The sequence below is a fragment of the Chelmon rostratus genome, chromosome 8 (genome assembly GCF_017976325.1).
Source record: "Chelmon rostratus isolate fCheRos1 chromosome 8, fCheRos1.pri, whole genome shotgun sequence".
Taxonomy (NCBI): Eukaryota; Metazoa; Chordata; class Actinopteri; order Chaetodontiformes; family Chaetodontidae; genus Chelmon; species Chelmon rostratus.
The window spans coordinates 1,814,246-1,841,642 of NC_055665.1; the positions used below are offsets into that span (position 1 = coordinate 1,814,246).

A 27,397-nucleotide genomic window follows, 5' to 3' on the forward strand; every position below is an offset into this window, starting at 1 on the left:
ACAGGGACACAAACTATATGTGAGGCAAAAAGTAGGCCTATTATTCAGCCTGTTTATTTCACTTATTTTATCTCTTTGATAAATGAACAATAACCAAGTTACAGACAGGGCCTATAGCTCTGACCAATTAACGCAAAACAAAAATAAAATCAATAATTGTACACGAACGGGCTTATAAGTAAGAAATAAACAGATTGAAATTAGAAAAGAAGGCTATTAATTGATGACACATCGTCTAATTTATTTATTTTTTATTTTTTTTTGGCGGTGTTTGGTTTGTTTGGTTCTGTAATGGATTCTGGCACTTTGAGACTAATTTGGTTTATTTAGTGCTGGCGGTGGCAAATGTTGTGGACTAATGTCTTTCTGTTAAGATCTTAAAATCAAGTAAAAGAAAGAAAGTGAAGGATCCAAAATGCTCAAATAATACAACTGAGAGAAATAAAGTTTATTCATGTGCCTTCTTCTTATTCTTCAACCCTATTGATTAAGATTTTTAAATAACAGAAGAAGACCACTGCTGCTTCCCGGTGGTTTTCAAAATAAAAGACTGGATATTAAGCTAAAGTGAAAATAGTCTGTCTTGTATTAGGCTAGAAAGGAATTAAAATTCACCTGATGTCACTGCTCATGTTTGCCAGTAGAATATTCTCTACTCTTATTTAGGCAGCTGTATCTTTACATTTCTGTTATTGTTATAGCTGGCGATTATGTCTATCTATGCTATCGATCACATGTAGCGTTTTTATTATTCTATATGATATTTGTCAGGCACATTTATGCCAATTGATGATTTACAACTCATCGGCAGGTATTTCTTTTCGAACGAAGCGGAACGTAATGACCGCCGGTGTCGGCTGGCCCGGGGAATGTTTTTAATGTGACACATTGTTAAGGGTGAACGTTGAAGGGGAATATGGCATCTAGCATCCGTGCTAAACATGGATTATTAAGCAGTAAAACCTCGTTGTATCACGCTCTTCACAGACAGATATCACCCAACAGTGTTTGTATCCAAAGAGCGGCTGAAATACAAAGTGTGAGAGCGGCAACTAACGCGAGAGCAGACTCACAAGTCAATGAAAAGTACTGTCTGGAGCTGGTCCGGTGGGTCTGAGTGGAACACTTACTGCTAACAACACAAGCTAGCTAAAGTTCATTTCTTTGTGTTTAAGGGCAGATATAAGGGCTGAATTTACGGTTAGATGCGTTCTGATATGTCTTATCCCTACTCTAAAGAGATACAGTAATCATAGTAAAAGGATAACTTAAAAATTGCTGATGCAGGGAGACAACTCTACGCCAAACTCCATTCAAATATTTGCTATAAATGTAGACAACGTAGTAATTAATAAAACTAAAAAATATGCTTTTCTAAAACTTAATACTCTCGGTAAATAATTTGTGTTCAGTGTTTATTTCGGCACAGTCATGGTGTATTTAAGTAGCCTATAGTTTCATCTCGTGTTTTAAATGAGTCTACCACCCATTCATTTAAGCTAGTATTCAGAATTGACGCAAACATTCACTTTGCTTCAGACGTTAGTAAAACCATTGAGGATCATCTTTGTGAACTGTGTTTATGTAAAAGATATGCAGCTTATTAGGGTTTTTTTAGTATATTGGTTTAATGTGTAAACCTGCATCTAAGATCTACCCGAGAAATGTGGTTAAAAAACGAAAAATTCTGTAAGTCTTAAACAAATCTCGATTTTACTTTAAAAGCTATTCTTAGCAGGGGTTTGGTAGACGTGTTTTTAGTGTAACCTATTTAAGATCATTTCGAAATTTTCACCTCTTTGGTTGCCTTTTGTTTGTTTGAAAAATATTGTGTGTGCCGGACGGAAAGAGCAAAGTATTGACACTTTCTGTTGTGAAAAAAAGAATGAAGTGGAACTTTAACTTTAGAAAAGTGACATAAACTGCCTCTCCTCTGTCACTCCTCCGTGTCCTCCCCCTGCCTCTCACTTCTCCCCCCCCTCCTCCTCCTCAGGACCAGAGACTATGACGGCTTTTTGTCCTCCCTCCTCCTCCCAGAGGAGGCGCGGCGCTGCTCTTTGGCCCTGAGAGCCTTTAATGTGGAGCTGGCACAGGCAGGTCTTCATACAGCCAGACTGGATGGGAAATGAGTTCTGATACTGCTGATGTTGTTACTGTACTACTACTGTTACTACAGCTACTGCTAAGGATACTACTACTGCTCAGCTATTGCCACCGCCACCTTTACTGCTACTACAGCTGCCCCTGTTGCTATGATAATAATAATAATAATAAACCTGGGATTAAAAAGTATATAGTTCTCCGCAGTCCTCTCTAAACTAGCTTGTCAAACAATTGTCCTTCCATGTGTTTCTCCACAAGGTGAAAGACTCCGTTTCCCAGAAGACCATTGGTTTGATGCGAATGCAGTTCTGGAAGACGGCCATAGAAGAAATCTACAGAGACGATCCTCCGAACCAACCAGTCAGTGCTGAGCTGTGGAGGGTAAATATGAAACTGACTAATCCTGCACTTCAGATGATTAACAGTGGAATTACGACCAATCTGATCCGATATCGACATCGGGCGCCGATGCTGATGTCACCCACTCACCGGATATCCGCCTCCATCAGACGCCACTGATCCAGATTCCTTAGTCCATGTGTTCTTAACTTATTTGATAGAGTTTTTTGATAATGTGGATATTTATTTCTATACACAATTCTTGCATTTTTATTTCAAATATTCACTTTGAAAACCTTGTGTATAGAAATCCTCTTGCTCGTAGTTGACAACGCATCGCTGTGCACTTGATTTGTTCACGTGTTCCAGAGTTGCCACAGTAATCAGCACTCCTACACCTGTTTGTATGTGAATCGACTTAAGAAAGAAGAGCTCTGGTATCTTTATCAGCATCCTATTGGCTGATATCCGGGTTCAGGTACTGAAATCTGATTGGTGCAGCTCTAATTAACAGTCTGGATGGTGTTTTACAGGCTGTGAGGAAACATGACCTGACAAAGAGGTGGCTGCTGAGGATCATAACAGAGAGAGTAAGGCACATGTGTCTTCATTATTTACCTGAGTCGCTGATATCATTGTTATAAATGCATAAATAAAACGGAGTAATCAGCACCTTAGATTTAACCTTTTTTTATTTTTTCATTGTTGGGTAATTGGAACAACTGTCCTTAAATATTTTCAGTCTTTTCTCTAATTTTCTGATGAAATACTGGATAGTATAACTAACAAAGCAGTTACTTTAAAATTGAACAATCTGTGTGTTTCACCAGGAAAAGGATCTGGATGACAAAGCCTACAGAAACCTGCAGGAGCTGGAGGCGTATTCAGAGAACACGCAGTCGTCCTTGATATACCTGCTGCTCCAGTGTTTAGGTAAGGACAGGTGAGGCCGCTGCTGGCAGGAAGCTGGTGTTATCATGCACACATTCCATTTGCTGAAAACACTTTTGCCAGAGGTAGTGGATATCCCGTCTGTGGTTACACTGCATCCTTCCTACTGATCAGCTATATTATTCACTTGAAATGATGAGAAGTGTTATTATTTTAAAACCAGGCTCCATCAGGAGAAGTCAGGTAAACAAGTCCATGAAAAGTAAACCCAAACTGTGTGTGTGTGTGTGTTTTATTCTAGGGTTGAAAGACATCCATGCAGACCACGCAGCGAGTCACATCGGTAAAGCTCAGGGAATCGTGACGTGTCTTAGAGCGACTCCTTATCACAGCAGCCGACGGAAAGTCTACCTCCCCATGGACATCTGCATGCTGGTGAGTCGATGCTTCACAGATATCAGCTGTACGGCAAAAAGTCCCCAACGTCTCAGGTCGTATCAAAGCACAGAGCGAGTTGTTTCCTGTGAACTGAGGCGTCTTTTCTTGATCTGGTATCATTTGAAAAAATTCAGCGTCTGTGCCAATTTGATACCCGAGTCTTGATACTCAAACTGATGCATGAGCATGTTTTTAAACTGAGCCAGACTGCTTGAGTTAAATTCAGGACTTTGCCCAGAATAAATATGTTCTGAAGTGAGCAAAGTTTCCTGAAACATCTGATCAAAGAATCAGTAAAACAAGCCGAAGAATCACATTCAATGCCTGCGTTCAGTATTTGACACTGTGGACTCGTTTTGGTCGATGCTCAGAAAGTATTGAGACTTAACACCCAGCTTCTGTCGCCACAGACAAAGAAACAGACAAACTTTTGAATTTGTGGGGGCTTAAAAATCCCAAAAAAGTGTGAAAAGTCACAATTCACAAAATGCAAAAATATAAAAAATGACTTATTCAACAGCCCAAAACCCCAAAATACTCATTTTACTCTCATATATGAGAAGGAAAACAGTAAACATCCATATTTTAGAAGCCTGATCCAATTAATTTTTGTAAAATGACTAAAACAATCAGTTGTCAGAATAGTCGCTGATTAGGTTTCTGCTAATAGACCAACCATCGTTTGTTCTTTTAGGGGAGATTCCTCTCCTTAACGAACAGCAGTGAAGCTCCTTAACGAACAGCAGTGAAGCTCCTGCTCCGTCTGCACTCTGCTGACAAAGATGACATAAGGAGGTCCCACACATGCCTTCACACGTTGAGCTGACTCATGGCTCGGCTTTGGCACGATGTCACATGATATTCTTGTCGAAGCCGTAATGAAATTGTCATCCGGCACGAACCGACGGGGATCGTTACACAACCACCATATGGCAGAAAGCAGAGCGCCTCAGATTTAAACCCTCCTGCCTGAGATACATACGTGCTGCAGATAAAGAAATGATGCCGCAAACAATTTGCAACCTTTGACGGGGCCATCTGTCCCACGTGGAGAGCGAACAAACGGCTGCTGCTGGAGGGTCGGGGGGTGGGGAGCTGTATATACTGTGCAGATATATTTGGGCTACATGAAGCACGCAGGCTCTGCCCTTAAAATCTGCAGCTGGAGGATGATGCTTTTTGACCCGAGGCCTCCTGAGCACGCTCAACTCACATCACCTGCACTCTGCTGCCTGAAGAGGGCGCTGGTGATGCACTGAAATAGCCTGCACACATATATACAAACCACTCGACCCATGTTCTCTATCCGGAGGCACTTCCATCACTCACAACGTAACCTTTCCTTAATTAACAAGCAGGAGTCAACAATGCAGGATACACGACAGATGGAATCAGTGTCCCTGTGACGCCCTTCAGTTCATTTGTATTCTTATTCCTAATTTTGAGCATTTATTTTCTTTTTTTTCCTGAATTAACCATCGCTGTTGCCGGTATTAACAAAGAAATTATCGTTTCCAAGTGAAACTCTTCACACTCCATCAATGCACACAGTGGAAGTACTGATGAGGGACACTTACTAATTATTACTTTATATCTCGCTCGTTTAATCTGTACAAAGTGCCGGGCACACATCGTCAGAGCGGTGGTGGAAGAAGAGCTCAAGCCCTTTAATTAGTCTGTTATTGGATCGTTATTTCATACGCATTAATGTGTTAGTATCATTTTACTGTAGTAACTGTCTCAGTCTGTAATTGTGCTAAAGATCCAGTTTTATAAAGATAATTCTGGCTGTAATCTGATCCTAAAATCCAGATTTTCTTTAAACATGTGAGAAAAATGCAGAGTGTATCAGCCTGACTGTCTTCAGAGTTTAAGGTGTGTAGCTGCACTAGAAGACAACTGATATCTGATTGCAGAAAATACTTGAAACAAATGGATTTGCATTAAAAGCAGGCTGGAATATTCTATTGGTGTATCGTCTCACATGTTTTGAGAAAATAAGCGGCTAAAACTCAGAACTTGGACTAAAACTAAGAAGGAGACATTTACAGGCAAGAAATGCATCATTATTGAAAAGGAGATTGTTGTTTTGTATGAAAAGCCTTAATGAGTTAAGTGACCAGTGATAATGGCTGTAAATAAATGCAGTGGAGGAAAAAGTGCAACATTTTCCTGTGAAAGTAGAAAGTATGTCATGGAAATACTGAACTAAAGCATAAGTATCTCAACATATTACTTAAGTACAGTACTCGAGTAGGGACGCACGATAACTGTTTTTTAAAACCGATACCGATAACACACACATATACCTAACATCATGACATCAACACCACAAACAAAACCAAAAACAGCGGCGCACAGTGAGAGGCGGTTGCTAGGCAACGTACGTGTTTACTTTCAGAGCCGCTGCGCAGTGAGAGATGTGACAGACGAGTAGGCTCATTTTAAATCAATAAAATATGTTTTAATCACTATTTTGTGTCACATTATTGAATGCTTTAGTAGTAAGCCGTGTTCTAAGCGGGATAACATATAGTGAGCAGGTTCCTACGGAGAAATAAACCTCACTGCTTCGCGTCGGGCTTCTATGTCATCCTGAAGGAAGATACATGATCCCTTACTTAGACTGATCTATGTAAACAAACTGAAGAAGGGCAGTCCATAGTAAGTCAAGCACCATCATGCCCATGATTAAATCTTCAGTAACCTCAGCCCGTGGGTCATCTTTGGCAAATTTCTTGGACTTTTCGAAAGCCTCGCCGACGTGTGTCAGTCCCGGTGGCTTCTTTGCGGCTGGCTTGCTAACGTTAGCGTCTTTAGCAGGCCGGCCGTCCTCATACGCTTTCCAAACTCCGTCAAAGCGCTGGTTATGTTTCAGGTGGCTGATCAGGTATTAAAGCTTGTGCCATTTCTCGCTCCTCGCGGAACTCGCTTGGAACATTTGTTACGAATAACCAGCGAACTGTCTCCTTCGGAAACTTTGAAGAAGTCTGAACTCTGTTTTCATAAGAACGCTGTGCCGCATGCTGCATTCAAGGTGTAACGTACATTCCCCCGTTCCCTCGTTTGCCAGTCGTTCTTTCTGCCTTTTTAACTTCATGTTTCTATTCCTCATGTGTAACATGTGTAAAAATGCTGCGAATGTTAATTCAAGTCAGCAACTAGCAAAAACGAGTTGTTTTCTGGCATGAGGGGGTATTCTTGATTTTTCCCAGTGAGAAAGAGTTTTTCTGATTATGCCAACGTCACTTGAACGCAGCATTCTCTGCAGGCCATTCGGGTCTCATAGTGGGAGCGAGACACTGCCGTGCTGACAAAAACACATATGTTATCGGGGCTGTTCGTCATGATATCGGACTTATCGGAATGACATCATAATTTCCTGTTATCGGCCTGCTAACTATCAGCCCGATAACTATCGTGCACCCCTATACTGGAGTCATTCCATCACTGCCTCTGAGGAGGTGCTCATACGGGCGGGTAGTGAGCAGGCTAGCTGTTCTCCCCTGTTTCCAGTCTCTATGCTAAGCTAATCATCTGGCGGCTGTATAGCTTCTTATGTGCTGTACAGAAATGACTGAGTCGTCTCCAGAATGTTGAACTGTTCCTTTAAACTTTGTAGTTGTGACTTTGGTCTGTAGAAATGAAAATATATAGTTTGATCAGCACAGTAAAACCTTAAATGTTTTGTTTCTGTTCATTTCTAGTGTCTTTTTTTAGAGTTATGCAGTATTTAAGAGCGTATACCGTATTTTCCGCACTATAAGGCGCACCTTCAATGAATGGCCTATTTTAAAACTTTTTTCATATATAGGGCGCACCGCATTATAAGGCGCATAGAAAGTACCGTGGGGTTGCATTATGCATCCACTAGATCAGGGGTCGGCAACCCGAGGCTCCGGCGGCTCTTTCATCCCTCTGATGCGGCTCCTGAAAATAATTAATTAGCATTTGTTTAAAATGTATTTTATTTTAGTTCGTTCGGTTTGAAACAAATACCGCGCGCGCTCACAGATGACAGTTTACCTGCGTAAAGATGCAGGTGACGGCGCACAGCGCGGATGTGCAGACACTGTGCGCTGAGGTTCAGGAGCAGAAATCACATTAACCATGTCAGATTAATATTTTAATTGCCTATTATTTAGCATATATTCATATTTTTTCATTGTTCAGTGAAATAGTCATTTTATTATTCAGGTTGACAGCTGACTGCACGCGCCAGTAAAAGGATGACGGCACGCAGAGAGTGGAATACCGCTGTTACTTCGGCCACGCCCCCTGACTACGATAGCCATAATTAACCAACACTGATCCATATAAAAGGCGCATCGGATTATAAGGCGCACTGTGGGTTTTTGAGAAAATTAAAGGCTTTTAGGTGCACCTTATAGTGCGGAAAATACGGTAATGTAATATGTTGTATATTATATATATGTGATATTGTATATTATCACGTGTTAATCAGATAAACAGAGTCAGAGTCAGGAGGCTCTGTGGTTCGCTGGTGCAGACCTGCTGTTGGCTGGTTGGTTAGTGGGACAGCAGGATGACTCTTCTAAAATAAATTTCTCTTCTTCAGCTTTCCTTCCATGTTTACCGTCCTCAGTCAACCCACAGGCAGTTTCTCCACTCCTGACAGGAACGGCAGAAACTGTCTGATTATTAGAGAAAGAGATGGAATCAGATCGCTGGGCCTCATTTTAGTGAAGAGATGTAAGAAATGCCTCAGATCGATAAGAAATGATTATTCTTCCTGCTCACGATTCTTTAGATGATCTTATTTGGGGAGACCAGCCTGCACATGAATGATAATGTTCTCATGTTTTCTCATTAAATACGCATTAGTTAAAAGAAGTGATTTTATATCTTCATGTTAAATTTGACTGTCTTCAGTTATGTGCAGCTTTAGTATAAATGTTATTCTCATGTTGAATTATGTTAAACAATTCATTTAAATTAAATTAACAGAACAGAACAGTTCCTGCAGCCTCAGCTGATTGAAACATATGAAAAATGAAAATCTTCCTATCAGGTGAAATATTATTTTAAAGCCTTTCTTAATGTACTGAAGACATGTTTTTTTATTCAAGGTCGTCTTCTCACTGCGAGGATATAGGCAAGAAAAACTGTAAGTTTTCATCTTTTATCTGCGAGGTCTCGGCTGATATGTGGTAGAAAATGATGTTTGATGGCGTGATGAAGGTACCAGGACGCCCTGGTTTTACTGTCAGAGAGCGACGTAGAGAAAACTCAAGCACTCATCTGTTGAAAGCAAACTCGCAGAATGTAATCAGACTCACAGAACAGTTTAAAGTTCTTCAATATCACATTACTTAAAATATCCGCTGGGTGGGTTTCCATCCACCTGTCTGGGACGATGTGCTCGTATCTGGATTTGACACCGTCATGATACTTGATTTGATTTGATATTACAGTTTATTATTAGTCTTTATTTTCGTCTTTTTTAACTCTGGACTGCAGGATAAAGTTGAATCATGCACTCTTACAGACTGCATATCATGAGTCACATCTCCAAAAGCAAAGCACATGAGTCAGTCAGTCTGAGTTTTATTTCAGCAGCGTCGTTGCTGTTCTCATCACATATGGTGGTAAATAAAATACTAGTTGAAGTAAACTGCTACATTTAGCGTTTCCTGCTCGTCAAGCTGGTGCCGTAAGAGAATAACAGATGAATTAAGACTTTGGGCGTGAGTGAACAGAGCAGCTGAGAGCTGCACACGGCACAGATGTGAGAGTTTAAATGAACGTTCTTCACATGTGAATTTACCTTGAGAACTGTCTTTTCAGAGCACCTGAAGTAAAATAAGATAAATCAATAAATACATGAAAGGGCCTTCACACAGGCTGCATTTCTCCAAAGTCCAATGTCACACAGTCGTATCAGATTTGATGACGACAGATGCTAATAGCCGTAGTTGACATCAGAGGATTGAGATGTTCCGGTCTCGTCTGCATTGATCTTTCAGATTGTGAGCTGCATTAAATCAAAGCTTTTGAAAGCAGACTGTTTGCCCCTGCAGTCTGGTGCAGTGTGGGCCGGTGGTGTGTCAGTGCAGGGGCAGTGTCGCTCACGGCACGATGCCCGTGGGCCACGTTTAATTTACTTCTTTCAGCAGATTAAAGGGAAGCCTCGGCTCTCATGTGAAGTGGAGCTAGAATGGAAACAGCTGAGCAGGAGAGATAAGCTTTGTCTTCAAAGTGATGCATCGATTAACACGCAAGTCTCTTTGTGTCTGTGTCTCTGCAGCATGGAGCTTCTCAGGAGGACTTCATCCGAGGCAGCCGGGAGCCGAACGTCCGGGATGTTGTGTTCGACATCGCCAGTCAGGCTCACGTACACCTGCAACACGTATGTACCGCGCTAACGTGACGTGGCTAAAAGTACGTGGGCGCCTGAATGTAGCGCCCATGAGGGATTGTTGAACCTCCAGATTTCCACCAGATGTTGGACCCCCTGCAGGGATTTGCTCCCATTCTGAACAAAGAGCATTAGTGAGGTTTGACACTGATGTTGGGGGATCAGGTCGGTCCAGCCAGTCAAGTCCTTCCACTCCAAACTGGGTAAACCTTCTTTATGTAGCCGCTTTGTGTTCGGGGGTGTCGTCACGTAAAGCACAAACTCACAAACAGCGTAACTTGAAATGATAAACAAAAGCCAAGGAGCAAACAGACGGCACAAACTGCAACTGCAGCTGACACTGCCCTCTGCTGGGCAGGTGTTTAACTGCAGCTTAACATCTGCACCATCTGTGTTACATACAGGGAATATAAAAGCAGTCACAGTCACTGTACTCTCACTGTAACACAGAGCATTTCTAGCACAAACACAGTCTTGAGCTAACGATTCCAACACAGAGGCTTTAGCTGCAATGTGACGCTAAAATGTCATGTTTGGACAAAATCCACCCAAAACAGCCCTTCTGATTGGCTAGTTAGCTTCAAGTGACTTCCCACTTACCAGTGAGGAACATACAGTGACAACAAAATAATTATTCCTTAAACAAGGAGCCTTTTATACAAACAGTATTGTGTAAAATATCATTTGATACTGTAGCATCTGGATTTCCAAAGGAGCCCACACCAGGAAAAACAGACCCAGACGAAGTGTGTAGACACAGGTGTCCACATACTTTTGGCCGTATGGTTTACATAGCTGTATTATTATATATCTGTGATGATGTAAGAAGCCAGTGAGGACGGATGTGTTATGGATTAAAGGAGAGTCACCCTGGCTTTTGATTTGTTCACTTTGTCGTCCAGTTGAAATAGGAAGAAGTCGTTATCTTGGGTTTTTATTAGTACAGCAGTTATTATATAATTCTGTGATTCACACACAGTACTTGTTGGGGGGTTGGGTCTTTGTTGGTTTGAGCTTTTGAGGTTTCCTCTAACGCTGGAAAAACCTGGAATTCCTTAACGCACATTCCATTAATTTGAAGGTTTTGGGAAGCGGCAAACTTCACCTGGAAAGCTGAAAGTTTCCTTCTGTCTTTGCCTGATGCTTCTGCAGCAGCTGTTGTCTGAAACAGAGTCCGCAGCTCGTCAGAGAGAAGGCGAAGAGGAACCCACACCTGCAGCAGCTCTGTTCTGTGATGCATTTGAACGCCTCTTAACGAGCTCAGACAGCGGGAACAACACAGCGCGCTATTTTTAACGTTCAAATGAGCCTCATTAATGGCTTTGAATGCTGTTTTTCACATTGCAAATATCTGCACCCACAGAAATGTATTTTTAATGCTAACTCAGTGATGTGAAGCTTGGAGATTAATTAGCCGCCACTTACAGGCCTCATTCATTTTGGTACTTTTGAAGGGTTTTTCCATTAAGCTGCTGCTCAAACGTTCATCATCATTAATGTCTTATTTAAAACTTATTTATACCAATTAGGACTGTTACTCACTGTTAAAGCGCGTGTGATTGTACTGAGGGTAAACAATAAGGATATAAATGATTTCCCTCCTCCCACATGTATTCATTGTTTACTGTTTACTGTCCTTCATGTTCATGTTCATGTGAGTCAATTAGAAAAGTGCTTCTCTAATTAACTTAGAAAGAACCAGAGAGCAGATTTATATGGCGGTAATTAAAACATCTAATGGCTCCTGTGTTTGAAAGCATTGAGATCCTTAATGATGACGATACGCTCAGTTCAAACAAACAACTGGAAGATAAAACCGCTCCAAGAGACAAAATCAGGACAAGAATAAATGGTCAGGATAAGAAATGAGACTATTTTGGTCTATTTGTTTAATGAACAGCGAGTCTAGAAGTGTCTCCAGGTGTCAGGATGGAGACGCCTGTCAGTCAAACACATGGTGACGTATGATGTCATGGAAAAGTGTTGAGCAAGTGGAAAGATCTGATGGTGGCGCCAGAGGAACGGACGCGAAATCATTCAACGACATCGCACAGAAATCTTTAATTCCTTCTGTTGTCTGAGAGAAAAAACAGGAAAATGTGTAAATGGTGTGTTTGTGAGCGAGCAGGAGAGGACAGATGATCATTTAACCGGCTGAAACTCAGCAGAGTAACCAGACTAATCTCTGTAAACACACGTCTGCATACGGATGCACAGTCTGTAGGCAGGGGGAGGAGTTTTATATCTGGTTTCTCTTTGTAGTCCGACTAGTGTTGACCAATCATGTTTGAGCAGGCTTTGCTCGCCTGCAGGTAAACACACTGTGTCAGCTAGCGTCTTAGCTTTTTTTATCAGCTTCCATGTGCAGATGTCTGTTTATAGAGATCAGCATCAACATGAAAGAGGAAGGCTTGTCCCAGATATCTGCTGGTTTCACCTGCAGCCCCCCCTCCTGTCTGACAGGTGTGGAGATTGTCGGACTGTCACGTCGCTCGCGTGTTGTTGTGTCGTTTGCTGAATGACAAAGAGAAGAGATTTAACTGTTTTCTTGTTGTCGTCTCCAGGAAAACACTCTGAAAAAAAAAACTTTTAGAAATGTGGATGCAGTCTGAGGACTGGACGCCACTGACCTCCTACTTCCTGTTTGTTTGATTTCCTGTTTCTTGTGTTCTCGCTCTCAGGCACGATCGTTTAGCAGCAACGTCCCAGCAGCTGCCACGCCGGCCTTCCTCCAGACGGTAAGACTCCAGACATCAAGTCAGATGGTCGTAACTCGCTCTGAGAAAACTGAACGAGACGTTTCTCTGGGCGGATTTGAAAGGTGTGACATAAAACCAGCGACGTCTCGTTTGGAAGAAGCAATTATCCAAAAGTCATTACACCAATCTAATGTCTTATGATGACTCAGCACTTTAATCACTGACGGAGAACTTCAGAAAGTGACGCCAACACTCAGATACGTTCATTCAAACACAAGTCGGCCACGCAGGCATCATCAAGACATTTCAAAAGCAAAAACCAAACACATTATCTCGACCTCTTCATCACAAGTTAAACATATTTCTCAAGCATTCAGATAAACACAAACCAAAACAGACAGACCTTGATGTGGGTGACTCAGTTTTTCTCTCTTTGGATGCAAACTGTGGTTTCGGTCTCATACAGAGGTTTAAAATGCCTTCGCAGGCTGGCATATTAACTGGAAGTGGATGCATGTCAGGCTTGTTTCATAGCAGCAGGAGTTTAGTGCTGCTGCCAGTGAAAACACGCTGAGGAGCACAGATGTGATTATTTTGTGCAGCGATGATGTAAGTCGAAGGCAATCATTAAAAACGGTGACGGCTTGAAGGAGAAAGCATTTAAAATTAGAGCACGTATGTTTGTGTCTACATCTAGTTTTCCTCAGGATCAGTTCACCCAGCTGTCACATAAAATATCTCCAAAAACAAATCAGGGAAGGATCTTTGCTGTTCTGGGAGTGTTAGATTAGAATCAGCTGGTTTATAACTAACAAAGAAAGATTCACATTTAACAGGCTGCAGATTCTCCACTAGGGGGAGCTGCTACAAATGCAAAAAGTAACAGTAGCCAGATTTCCACCGAAATTTAGCAAAAATATGAACAAAATTTTAAAAATCAGCATAAGAAAATGCAAAGTTATGCATTTCCATCCACCAGGAATATCAGCATTTGATTCGTTCAGATAAACAATAACAGAAGAAGAAGAAGAGCTCCACTCACAACTCAGGTGAAACTGAAAAACAATGTAGAAAACATGATGGAAATGTCATTTCTGTTTGTGTCCTGTGTTAACATGAGTATGGTTACCGTCTCCTCATCCCTCCACACAGATCTGATGTTTTCTACTTCAGCATATGAAGCACAGTAACACTCAGTCACAGTACAGGTGGTTTACGTTTACATTTGCTCGAATCGATCAGACCCAGAAACCACAAGGAGCTTTCATCGAGTACCAAAAGTTGTTGTTCATCGGGGTGAAAAATGCAAGAAAATAACCAAAAAAACACCAGAAAAATGTCTTGTTAACCGCCTGCGGTCGGGAGGAGCCGAGTCAGATAATCTAATCCATTATGGTTTTCACTTACTGCCCATCCGAATTTAAAGGATAACTTTCGTTTTTTACAACCTAGCGCATAATCTGTGGAAACTCGTTCATATTCCAATATTTGGTTATGATATGCTGGTGCTATTCCCCTCTGAGCCGGCGGTCGGCTAGTTTAGCTGTAGTTTAGCACAGCTGTGGTTCATTATTGCGTATTCGTAGCCGACCGCCGCAGAGTCAGCCGTGTTGTGGCCGGCTGCTCGCAGCGCCCGGCGTTCGGTAATGACATCATCCACGTCAGAGGTAGTTGCCTAGAGACGCCGGATGTTGATAACATGCCACCACGGGCTCAGAGGGGAATAGCACCAGCATATCAGAACAAAATATTGAATATGAACGAGTTTCGCCGCAGATTATGCGTTATATAGAGGCTGCACAAGGATGCCCCGAGTACTTGCATTATACGGATATACGCGCCGCTCCTCTGGGGCTAATTTCTTCAAAACGACTCCAAATGCCACCAAAGTTGTCTGGGTGAGCAAATGGTCGTATTTAATGCTACAAATAAGGTCCAGGTTGTAAAAAACGAAAGTTATCCTTTAATGTCACATGACTGCAAACAACCTATTATATATATGTAAATATACTGTATATAAAATCGCAATTTTTTCCCGTAGTCTAGTGTTAAAAAAGCCAAAAATACATTAAAAAAAAATCGTAATAAATGTTAATATCGGATCGCAGTAACTGTAGAATCACAATATTTATCAAATTGGCACTCAAGTATCACGATGGTATCAAATTGGGAGATAATCATTTCGTCCCAGTTCTTGTTTCCACTCAAGTATTTTAATGTGCAAGTTAAAGACAGACAGACAGACGGACGGATGGAAACCCACCCAGCGTCGCCTCCTGCAGGCAGTAAATGGTACAGCTGTAGTTTTTATGTCTTGTTTGTGTTGATTTTAACAGACATATGAATCATATGAAGCACATTCTCTGAATCCTACTGTAGCATACTACAGTTGTTGATGAACACCACAGTGCAGACAGCGTGTAGGGTCGAGGTCGAGGTGCAGTCGCTGAATCGGCTGATAAATCTGCTTTATTTGTGGAGAGTTGACGTGTGAACGTTGGCCCTGGGAATCGATGTGTGTCCTGATGAGTCAGTGCTGCAGCTGTGTGAGGTACTTACTAAACAAAGTGTGTGTTGACACACGTCAGGCACCACCAGCATGTGCTGCTCTTTAACCTCCACTGAATATTTAAATGATATTATCACATTTTTTTCCAGCCTTAATCCAACAGTCAGGTGCTCATATCAACATCTGAACATGTTTTTCTTTCTGCAGTCATTGAACTGAACTGATCCCTTCTTAACATGCTTTCAACGTAAGTGCTGCAGGACAAAATCCACAGTTTATCTGAAGTAAATATGAGGCTGCAGCGGAGATTACAGCAAGCAAACCCTGTTTCACTGCTCACACGGGCTCCTGAAAATACACGAAACTATCCTCTAATGCACAGTTAGTGACACAATTCATCATGCTGCTGGAAAACAGGAAATGCTTTTCAATAGTCTGTGAATGAAACTTCTGAACAGCGGTGGACCAGGCTTAGCATTAAGCTAATTTAGGAACATCTTGTTGCTTCATTCTGGCCTTAATTATGAAATAAATTTCCATAATTGTGCCCCAAGGTTCTTCTGTCTTCAGCGGTTTTTGCCTCTGAGGTTATAGAAATTAAATAAATACAGGAGATAAATCATTTATTTCACACTCTGACATCAAGTATTTTAAAAAAGAGACTAGACCTGAACAGAGTCAGAGATCAGGCAGGTGGTTCTCTGCTTCATGCACCAGTGTGATTATAATGTTGTAAATTGTTGTTGAAGTAGTAATACCACAGTAAAGGATGAGTATCTTGGACATTGTAGTTGTTTTATGTTTGATTCACTGCAGCAGCATGAACATGAGAACATGTATTTGTTTCTCATTCATTCTGAAACACAGTGCTGCTCTCTCACGTATAACTGTGTGCTCGTTGCTTTTGGTTGTCACCATTTTCATACGCCAATTTTAAAGTAGTAGATGGCTTTAAAATGAACCGTGCACACATTCAGAGGTTTTCTGCTGGATATTTACAGTAAATGAAATGAGTACATTTTCACCCTTTCACCTGAAATATTCCTGGAATTTTACAACCATCAACGTAGCTGTAACGTCTCCCTCGTCTCAGTACCGCTAGTGGCCACTAGGACAAACTAGCATCACAGCTGAGCGGCAGCCCCATGTCCAGCTCTTCATACGTAGCTTGTTAGCTACCTCGCTGCATCTGTGAAAAGCAGATGTGCTGGCAGCAGCAGCACAGATTGTTAACTCATTTACAGAAATACTCATTTATGCTGATTTCCTCATTGGCTCTAATCACCTGCTTCAACAGCGACTGAGGATGACAGCAGCAGGACAGGTGCGTCAGGAGCTACTGATTGGTTCAGACAAAATAAAAATCCCCCAATAGGAAACCAGCGAACATGAACTGAAATTATAAACTGAAATAAAAATGTCTGTTCAGTCTAATTATCTGTCGCCTGATGCAAACTAAACCAAACTCTTCTTCTGTGGTGTTGTGTGCTGCAGCTGGTGTTGGAGGACTACCTGCAGAGACTGAGGAGGGCAGATTTTGATGTTTTCAACTCCAGTCTGCAGAACAGAAACCCCCTCCTCGCCCTCCAGATGTACTTCCGCTCCTGGAGGAAAACCTACTGACGTCGGTCCTTCACCTTCTCCTCTTCCTCCTCTTCCTCCTCCTCCTGCAGTGACCCCAGTTCATCTGCTTCCTCTGAAGGCTGCAGGACTGAAGCCCAAAGACTTCCCGTCTGTGGGGGACTCACTGAAGACCGCAGCCACTGAATCCTGCCTCCTTAATAAAACACCACCGACCACAGCAGAGGCAGACCAGAGGTTTCTCAACCTCTGGTCCACACGCCAGCTTTGAGCCTAAAGACACAGACGGCGTTCGGATTTTATTTGTGAATATAATAAAAAGTGTAATAAATTCATGAGATGTTTTATGCAAGATTAAAGGATGATTTCAGTCTTTTCAGTCCAGTATTTTCATAGTTTTAGCCCCGATCAGTCCTCATAGTGTTGTGTTCGCCACAAACGACTCGACAAACACAGGGAACGGAAATTCAGCTGAAACAGGAAGCAGGAAGCCGGGCTGGACCTCGGCGCCGCGCACTGATTGATTCTTTCGGGCCGTCACCAGCTCCACCCATGATATTACAGAGCTCTGATGTCATCTGGGGCCCAGATTGAGTAGTTTTAAGGAGCCACAGAGAGTCACTGGAGGAGCGAGGGACCAATCAGAGAGCAGAACAGAATGTCAAAAGATAATGAGATGGAAGATCGACCCAGAGGAAGCATCAAGAACATTTTTTTTTTGATCTGACGGGATACAAAGCTCACCTGTGGAGAGCTGTTTGAAGTTTCCTGCTGCACGAATACATCCGAGTACTCGTACTGGTCCTGCTGTGTGTGTGTGTGTGTGTGTGTGTGTGTGTGTGTGTGTTTATCCGGAGATGAATCGTATCTTCTGTTTGACAGCGAGGATGAGCGATGACTGGGACTCTGAATGATGGACTGAATTAAGCTGAAATGAAACACATCAGGTCAGAACCAGATAACACCGGTTTGTCGTTTGACTGACTCAGCACATTAAATTTTGTCTGTGTTTCTTTGAGTATTTTCATTTTATTCTACTTCTGCTCCACCACATTAATCTGACAGCCCCAGTTTCTTTTCAAAATAAAATGTGACATATAAAACCCCCAAATGATAAGCTTAGAAAATACAACGTAAAACTCTTACAAAGAAATGAAAATAGAAATAGAAATTAACGAGACATTTTTTCTCCAAACTTCTCGCATGGTTTCATTTAAATAACGGAGGATTAACTGTATAAAGTGGTTGAAAGTCGCTCCAACAGTAAACTGCTGCTCTAACATTGATGCTTCAATATTATTTCATCTAATGACGTCAAATTTTAGCACTTTAACTTTTTATGCTTGTACTCTTACTGACAGTAGTGATTTTACGCTGCTGTTTGGTACTTGTACTTTCCCTCATCGAGTCTCTCTGACTCCAGACCACCTGGACCGGTCTGGTTTCTTCCTCCTCGAGTCTCCTCTGACTCTTGTTCAGCTGCATGAATCTGAAGCCGCCTGCTGTTAAAGGCACTTTGTCTACCAGAGGATCATTCACTGGATCAACAGCATAAACCTGAATGCTGGGCAGTTATTAGCTTTACGGCTCATGTGAGTACAGATGCAAACGTGTTTCTGTGTCGTTTACACTCTGCTGTTGACTCGGTGACTCGTGCTGCATATTTCATGAGACGTATGTAAAATAATTATGTACAATATGCACCTCTTAATGCCGGCTAATATTTGATAATTAGCACAGAATACAAAGTGCAGCTGAGGCCGATGTCATTACTTTTGCAGGTATTTGGTCATAAATTAAAGTATGAGACAAATTTATATTTTTGACCTGCTAAAAACTGTCAAAAGTGCATTTTGTGCAGGATCTCATCTGTGGCCTCGTTTATTCATCGGTATCATGAAGGTTTATCTGGTGTGGTTCGACATGTTAATGTTGCTGCAGGACCATCATTGCAACAAAAAGTCCACATAGTGAGCAAAGTCCCGGACTTTCACCTGAGAGACGGGTGTATTTCTTCTTGTTATGTTGTTGACTTGTTAGTTTTAGACTTAGTTTCATGCTAATTACACACTGAGCTGATGAAGATGACATGTTTGTGTTCAGTCTCCTCATACAAACACACAGATTTCATAAAGTGCCAAACAAAATCTAGAGCAGAGGAGTAAATGAGCGAGCCCACTGTTAGCAGCCAAATGCTCGTTATAATAAGAGATATAGCAGGCGATCAGTGCCAGGACCCACAAAGTATTTAGTGTTAAGCATTGTTGCCAAAGTGCTAATTTAAGTGTCAGGATTGTGTTACTTTTAAAATTCAGACCTGCCCGGCAGCCACATGGAGGGACGGCGGGCTGCAGAGCTTTGATCACTTCTGGAGCCTCATTTAAATCACATTGTGAATCTGTGCATATAACAAAGTGTCCGTATGCAACTTTAGTATTCATCAACATTTAAACACACACCTGTACACATGTTTTTGTGTTTAAAGAAGGAAAGAAATGATTGGACGGTTCAGACAAACGCTGCAAACCAACGCAATCACATGACAAAAAAACCTGTAATATCTGAAAAAATAACGAGCTAAAGTCACACTGTTCGTAACCTCAACATTACTCTGGAAAGTGACATAATCATCAAAGCAATCGACGTATTAACTGGATAATAGATTAAAAATATTCTTTAAAACAGTCCAGTGAAACCTTTATGTCGTATAATTATCTTTTTATTTTTCAAACCAGATTTACTCCTGGTGTTTAAGTAAAGGCGGTCTGTTGATGTTTGGTGTGAACCTTCAGTAAATCACCAACATGAAGGTTTTATGGCCTCAACAGGAAAAGTTTTGTTTGTGTGAGATTTATTGTACCGTCGCATCAACGCTTTTCTTCTTCCTGTTCATGATTTGTTCTTTGACCGCGCTGGTTTTGATGCTTTTGTTGTCATTCCAGCATCATCACGTCCAGTATTTGTATTTCTTAATCCTTCAGACAGCAGGTGAGAATAACCAGCTGATGAACACCTTTGTGGAAAAGTTGATTAAGTTAGAAATAAACAAAAAATATACCACAGAAAAATACAGAAAATATTTTATTTACTGTATTGATCTTGATAAATATTTAAATTGTATTTATTTCATCATATTCAGGCAATTTACTGCATTTATCATTTCAAGCTTTGAGTAATATCCTTATTTGCACTGAATTTCTTGATTTAGCTGTAAATTACCCACTGAAGCAGCTTGTCCTCATTTTCAGAATTTCCATTGGCTATATGAACTGTCAATCATCTGCACAATCGTTGCAACTGGCTCCATCTTTACAAGAAACAAGTGGGCGAGGTACATCTTTATGATGTGGACTCTCATTGGCTGTTGTGGGCTGTGGACATGACATGGAAGATCCTAGTGGGTCAAGCGAGGTGTCAATCAAAAGGTCAGAGTGCAGTGGCCATTTTGAAACCAAGATGTGCACGCTCACTGGAGTTTTCATGGAGAAAATGTGAAAGATTGGATCTTTTTTATTTTTTGCCAATGTTCTTAATCAACGGATTTGATTTGAACCTGTTTGCATCACTGATTCGCTGCCTAACGATGAGAACAAACTTGAACGCAGCAGTTGTGCACATGGACGGCGGCGTACTGAACACTCTCAACACGCTGTCAGTGTTTTAAGTCTTCAGCTGTTTTACCGTTTCACCGTAAATGCATCATAACTTTACATTTTTTCTCCCCTCAGACAGCCTGAATCCACCACTGACTGCATTACACAATAAATTACACAACTAACTAACTAATAAAGCCTTTTGTGACTTTTTTTTAAAGAAAAGTCAACATGTTCATGTGTTGAGAACAGCAAAAAGAGCAGTTTTTTCTTGATGAAGACGAGCAGATTAAGGGAGATGCTGAAGGGGCATCTTCTTTAGCTACTAACAAACCAAAAGCAACATGATGAAGATAGAGATGAGAGAGATGAGATAGATCTATCAGGGGTTACAGATCTAAACTGTCTCTCTTCAGGCAGTCGGCGGCGAACAGGGTCATTCACCCGCCTCTTTACTGTGACATGACAGGTGCCTCGTTAGGCCTTAATTAAGCCTCATCCCCTCCGACTCAAGCTGTCACCATCAGCACAGAGACCTGCAATTACCAACTCGGACCCAGAGAGCCTCGCTGTTTACATCACAGACAGTCCAGCTTTATGCTGTGGAGAGAACAGAGAGCATTAATTAGGCCATATCTGCTCCCTCGTCAGTAATTACAGTCAGAGACTCTTCCTCGCCTTCTCGTCTTCACTCCTTGAAAGTGCTGCTTAACTTCAAAGCTGTATTCATCCATTTGTTTTCCACTAGGGGGCAGAAGGAGTCCACCAGGATGGCTGACGCATGTCATGTCAATTTATAGTAGCGGAATGCAACTAAGTACATTCACTCAAGTACAGTTCATGTATTTGTACTTTATTTGAGTATTTTTATATTGAGCTACATTACGCTTCTGCTCCGTGAGATTTATCTAACAGCTTTAGCTACTTTTCAATAAAAAGTTTACACAGAAAACCTAGAACTGGACTGGTCTGTTGTTAAGAATTGAACTATATATATGTTGGTTAATATAATTTATAATATGTCAGCACGACAACAACAGGGGCTTTTCTGCTGCCTAAAAAGTACTTAAGGTGTTTTTATTACAAATACTTTTATACTTTTACTGAAGTAAAATGCAGGACTTTTACCACACTGTCCATTTATCAAGTTGTTCTGGTAAACATGTTACATGTTGATCATCCTGTTAGTTCAGCCTGTACTATCCTTTAACTCTGTTTTGGTCTCCACCTACTCCTGCCTGTCAAAGTGGTAAATGGAAACTTCCTCTTCAGCAGCCGGATGAGCCACTTTCTTCATTGGACAATTTTAAGAAAGTCTAAAATACTTACTCTTCTTTGATCTCTGGAGGCAGAAATAATAACTGTCCGAGTCAAATAATCACTATTTTCCAGACCACACTGAAAAAAGTATAACCCTGCTTAAACTAAAAAAAAAAAAAAGATGTCCAGATATCACATCTAAAATATCTGACTTCACAGAAAGTAAATTTAGTGACTTCTTATGACCTGATTATTTTATGTTGACCTAAACAATAATGCTTCACTTGAGCAAACCTTTATTTTTTTTGCCTTGATCCAAATTATTTTTTTTAACATTTTAGTTACTGAACCAAACTATTAAATTGAAATTGAACCAAGCTGATTTATTCACTTTTAACTGAATTAACATGTTTACATTGACTCCAGTTAATTAGTTTCCGTATAACCAAACTATATTTCTCACCTTTTATTTGACTTCAAAAATAATAATTTGTATTGCCCATCTTATAAACTCTACACAAAAGGACACTTGGCCAACAGATTACTCCAAATATATTTATTCATCTTGAACACATGAGCCATATGCAACACATTTAACATCTGGCAACATATGAACCAAACAGCATGAGAAAACATAAAATGACAGGCTGCAGTCTTTGCATTTCCACATCCGATAACTGTGAAAACAAAGGAAATAATAGTGAATTCCCTTACAGATGATACACTGATCTGTGTTGGTTCAATCAACAGAACTAAAAAAAATGTATAGATGAGTGGGGGTCTAGTGTTCAGGGTGATTTGAAAAATGGTTAAAAAGGCGATGTGCAGTGTAGATGCAAGATATTACCTGTTCAGGTTGAATGAAGCTACAGAGAGCGACCTTGTGGTTCTGAAAGAATACAAAATAAAATAAACTATTACTACTCTCTGAAGATCACATAATACAGAAATGCAGATAATACAGTAACTGCAAAATATGGGAAAAATATCAAATTAAATATGAGAATTGATCTGTACAAAGAATAAGGTAATATAAAGTAACAAAACAGCCACATGTCCAATAATCTACATACAACTACTTATGCTGGATGACAGGATAACTTTAAAGTCTTTCTCCGTCTCAGTACCACAAACTACATCCTCCAGAATGATCAAAAGGTTGAACGCCTCTCTAAAACAACAAAAACTGAACGTTTTAACATTAATTTCTGGTGAAACTGTTGTATTAGACTGCATTGTAGGTTTAGCTGGGTGTACCTAATAAACTGGCAACTGAGCGTATAGCTGTAATTCTGCTGTGTATCTTCAGGGCTGGTTTTTGCTATGGGCAATGTGGGCGACCGCCCAGGGCGCAATCTATGTGAGGGTGCACGAGGGCGCTGCGCCCGAGCACCCTCAAAAAAACAAAACAAATTAACTAAAGTCAAAACAAAACTCGCCAGTAAGTAGGTAACTCTTGAACATAGCAGTCAGTGTGAAGTGGTGAAAAGGAGGGTATGTATTTCATTGGGGTCATCAGGTGGGTACCCTGCTTCATCAACGTTTCATTGATTGAAACCCACAACGTCTCCAGAGGGCTCAACGGTGTACCCAGCGTCCCAGGCACACCCCACTCCATACCATACCCTCTATGATCCTCGATGGACTCTGCATGGCAGGGGTGTCCTTCTCCCTGGGCCAGGTGTATGCCTGGCCGCATACCATCTGTCGCTATCTTGGTGCCCAGTTGTCGTTTCTCTTTATCCAGAGCCAGTTGCTGCCTCTTTCGGCAGCACTTGACATGGTCTTGATTGACAGGTCTTGACAGGTTGTGTCTGAGAGTCATACAGGTTGTGTGTCTGAGTCATACAGGTTGTGTGTCTGAGAGTCATACAGGTTGTTTGTCTGAGAGTCATACAGGTTGTGTGTCTGAGAGTCATACAGGTTGTTTCTGAGAGTCATACAGGTTGTGTGTATCTGAGAGTCATACAGGTTGTGTCTGAGAGTCATACAGGTTGTTTGAGAGTCATACAGCTTGTGTGTGTCTGAGAGTCATACAGGTTGTGTGTCTGAGAGTCATACAGGTTGTGTCTGGGAGTCATAGAGGTTGTGTGTCTGAGAGTCATACAGGTTGTTTGTCTGAGAGTCATACAGGTTGTGTGTCTGAGAGTCATACAGGTTGTTTGAGAGTCATACAGCTTGTGTGTGTCTGAGAGTCATACAGGTTGTTTCTGAGAGTCATACAGGTTGTTTGTCTGAGAGTCATACAGGTTGTGTGTCTGAGAGTCATACAGGTTGTGTGTTTTTTTTTTTTTTATTGTGGGAGGAAACCTGAGCACCAGGAATAAACCCACAAGGGGAAGGGAGGGAAAGGGGTGAGGGACCGGGTTATGTTTTCTTTGTCTTCCTCTGCCACCAGCTCATAGAAGCCTTCTTCATCATCTTCATTTTCTCCTCCTCCTGTACCTACTTCTTCTCCTGCTTCTTGTCTCATTCACTACTGGTGTTCTCCCCCCTCTTTCCAATTTTGAAGAAGTTCAGGAATCTGAAGAAACCCTTCTTCTTCTTCTTCTGCTTCCGGCAGAGGTCTTGCAAAGCCTTCTTCTCATCCTCCATCTGTTTTAATCTCATTTCCCAGCCTTGTTCTTTCTGGGCCAGCTCCTCTCTGAACTCCTGCTGCAGATCGTTATATTTGGTCTGCCAATTTATGTTGCTCTGGAGTTGCGTGTTGGCTTTCAGACAGAACTCCTTTATTTGTTTCTTTTCTTCTTCCAGCTCTTTGATTTTTGTCTCCCAGCTCTGTTCTTTCTCTGTCAGTTGGTTCTTTTCTTCTTCCAGCTCTTTGACTTTCGTTTCCCAGCTCTGTTCTTTCTGGGCCAGCTCCTCTCTGAGCTCCTGCTGCAGATCGTTATATTTGGTCTGCCAAGCTTTGTCGCTCTGGAGAAGTTTAGCGCTGCTGCTAGAAAGGTTGTCTGTGGCCTCTGTGAGCTTGAGAGCAAGACATTCGTTCTCCTTCTTGAGAGCCAAGATTTCCTTGCCTCTGTGGTAGAGCTTCTTCTCCACTTGGTCCAATTTCTTCTGCATTTCATTCTGCAGCACGTCACTCTTGTGGTTCTCCTGCTTCATCCTGAAGATCTCAATCATCTTTGATTGGAGACTTTTGTTGAGGAAGGATATCTGAGACTCATACTCTGTGATGGTCTCACAGTCCCTCTTGTGTTCACTCTTGTGGTTCTCCTGCTTCATCCTGAAGATCTCAATCATCTTTGATTGGAGACTTTTGTTGAGGAAGGAGATCTGAGACTCATACTCTGTGATGGTCTCACAGTCCCTCTTGTGTTCAGCGTTAAACTCTCTCTCCCTCGTCTCCCAGCTCTGTTTCTCTGTCAGTTGGTTGGCCAGCTTCTCTCTGAACTCCTGCTGCAGATCGTTATATTTGGTCTGCCAATCTATGTTGTTCTGGAGTTGCGTATTGGCTTTCAGACAGAACTCCTTTAGTTGGTTCTTTTCTTCTTCCAGCTCTTTGACTTCCGTTTCCCAGCTCTGTTCTTTCTGGGCCAGCTCCTCTCTGAACTCCTGCGGCAGATCGTTACATTTGGTCTGCCAAGCTTTGTCGCCCTGGAGAAGTTCAGCTCTGTTGCTGGGCAGGTTGTCTGTGGCCTCTTTGAGCTTGAGAGCAAGACAGTCGTTCTCCTTTTTGAGAGCCAAGATTTCCTTGCCTCTCTGGTCGAACTTCTTATCCACTTGGTCCAATTTCTTCTGCATTTCATTCTGCAGCACGGCACTCTTGTGGTTCTCCTGCTTCATCCTGAAGATCTCAATCATCTTTGATTGGAGACTTTTGTTGAGGAAGGAGATTTGAGACTCATACTCTGTGATGGTCTCACAGTCCCTCTTGTGTTCACTCTTGTGGTTCTCCTGCTTCATCCTGAAGATCTCAATCATCTTTGATTGGAGACTTTTTTTGAGGAAGGAGATTTGAGACTCATACTCTGTTATGGTCTCACAGTTCCTCTTGTGTTCAGCTTCGAACTCTCTCTCCCTTGTCTCCCGGCTATGTTCTTCCTTGGCCAGTTGATCCTGAGGATCAAGCTGACCTCTATCGATTGGGCTTTTTCTTTCGGCCATTGTACTGCCTGTTGTGGACTGTAGTTGTCTGCTGTGTACTGTACTTGTCTGTTGTGGACTTTGTGGTCTATAGTTGTCTTTGGACATTAGTGTCTGTAGTGGATCCATGCGATACGATACAATTTTCTTCTGTTCTTCTGTGAATTTACTGATGTACAGTCACTTGACACTCTTAGGTGAATAATCTAACATCAAAGCAAACTGCCCACCCTATTGGCTTTGATCTTTGGCTTTGATCTTTGATGACGTTTTTGTATGACGTTGTGTATGTGTGTGTGTGGGACCAACATCAAAGCAAACTGGCCACCCTATTGGCTTTGATCTTTGATGACGTTTTTGTATGACGTGTATGTGTCATAAAAAATGACTTTGTGCTATAGTAATATTTATTAAGTTAACTGTCACAATTTTATTTTCTAATTGTAAGTATCTGTGAGAATTTGAATTATTTAAGTAAATCCTATATATCTATATATGCCATCCATGTAATAAGCAAACTGTGTGGGAAGAGTAAGTTTGATTATGTATTTTCACATAATATTCAAAGGTTTCGTCGTCATGGCAATGAACATAGAAACACCAAGGAGGTTGTGCTGCGCTTCGTTGTCCGCCAAAACACAAGAAGACAGCTGCAGCAGTCGGGTTTAAGGTAAGACATTCAGGATTTTCTGTGCATATGTAACGTAACAGAGTTGAATGTCATAATAGGATCATATAAACTGTAATATTTGCCATTAGCGCACATCATGTATTACTGTATGTTAATTTTACTACGGTCTCTAAACACAACGCCCCTGTAGGGTTAGGGTCGTGAAGCCCGTGGGCTCAGCGGACCTTGCTGTTCGCTTGGTAAGTGCTAAGGCTATGAGCTCCACCATTGTTTTGTGGTTTATTAACGGTCGAGTACGTTCTTTAATGTAAAGTTGACGGTGGCTTTATTTATTTATTGATGCAACGCGGACAGTGAGTACAACTTTGCCGTCGCCGCGGCGAGTCCGTTTCTATTGGGGCTGTCGCGGACGGTTTCCGTGTCAGGCTCTGGTGTCTGTGGTGTTCCAGACTACCTGGAGGGTCCGGCGTGTTTCCGGAGTCAGACCGCGAGCTCGACCGCAGTCCACACTGAACCATCTGCGCGCTTATTAGCGGCCGAGCCCGTGTTTGTGGGTGGAGACGGCAGGTGGACTGACGGGGATGAGAGACGGTGAGACGACACTAGTTAATTAATGGGAAACACTGCTGATAGTTTAAACATATTTTTTCAGCATGTTATCAAAAGTGCATTGTATGGACAGCGGTGCAGTTTATCGTGGTTACATGATTCTGTAGTTTAATGTATTATTTCGTCTGTTTTTTATCCTCCCCAAAGCAACGACTGTGTGCAGCTGACACAGTGTCACCAGCAGAGCCACCTGGCTGTTCAGGTAAAAATAAATGTGTTGTTGTTTGCACTTCATAAGTGCAAACAACAACACATTTATTTGCACTTCCCTAAACTTAG

At 41.6% G+C, this 27,397-nt stretch overlaps 1 protein-coding gene across 1 annotated transcript; it reads left to right on the forward strand.

Moving 5' to 3' along the window:
• The first annotated feature begins 910 nt into the window (after window positions 1–910).
• ndufaf6 (NADH:ubiquinone oxidoreductase complex assembly factor 6) lies at window positions 911–17,925 on the forward strand. Its single transcript, XM_041942794.1, has 9 exons — window positions 911–1,107; window positions 1,994–2,093; window positions 2,362–2,484; window positions 2,976–3,032; window positions 3,273–3,375; window positions 3,635–3,768; window positions 10,040–10,141; window positions 12,832–12,888; window positions 16,853–17,925. The coding sequence occupies exons 1-9, from the start codon at window positions 917–919 to the stop codon at window positions 16,979–16,981; spliced, it is 996 nt and encodes a 331-aa protein (XP_041798728.1). The 5' UTR covers window positions 911–916; the 3' UTR covers window positions 16,982–17,925.
• Window positions 17,926–27,397: the final 9,472 nt, after the last annotated feature.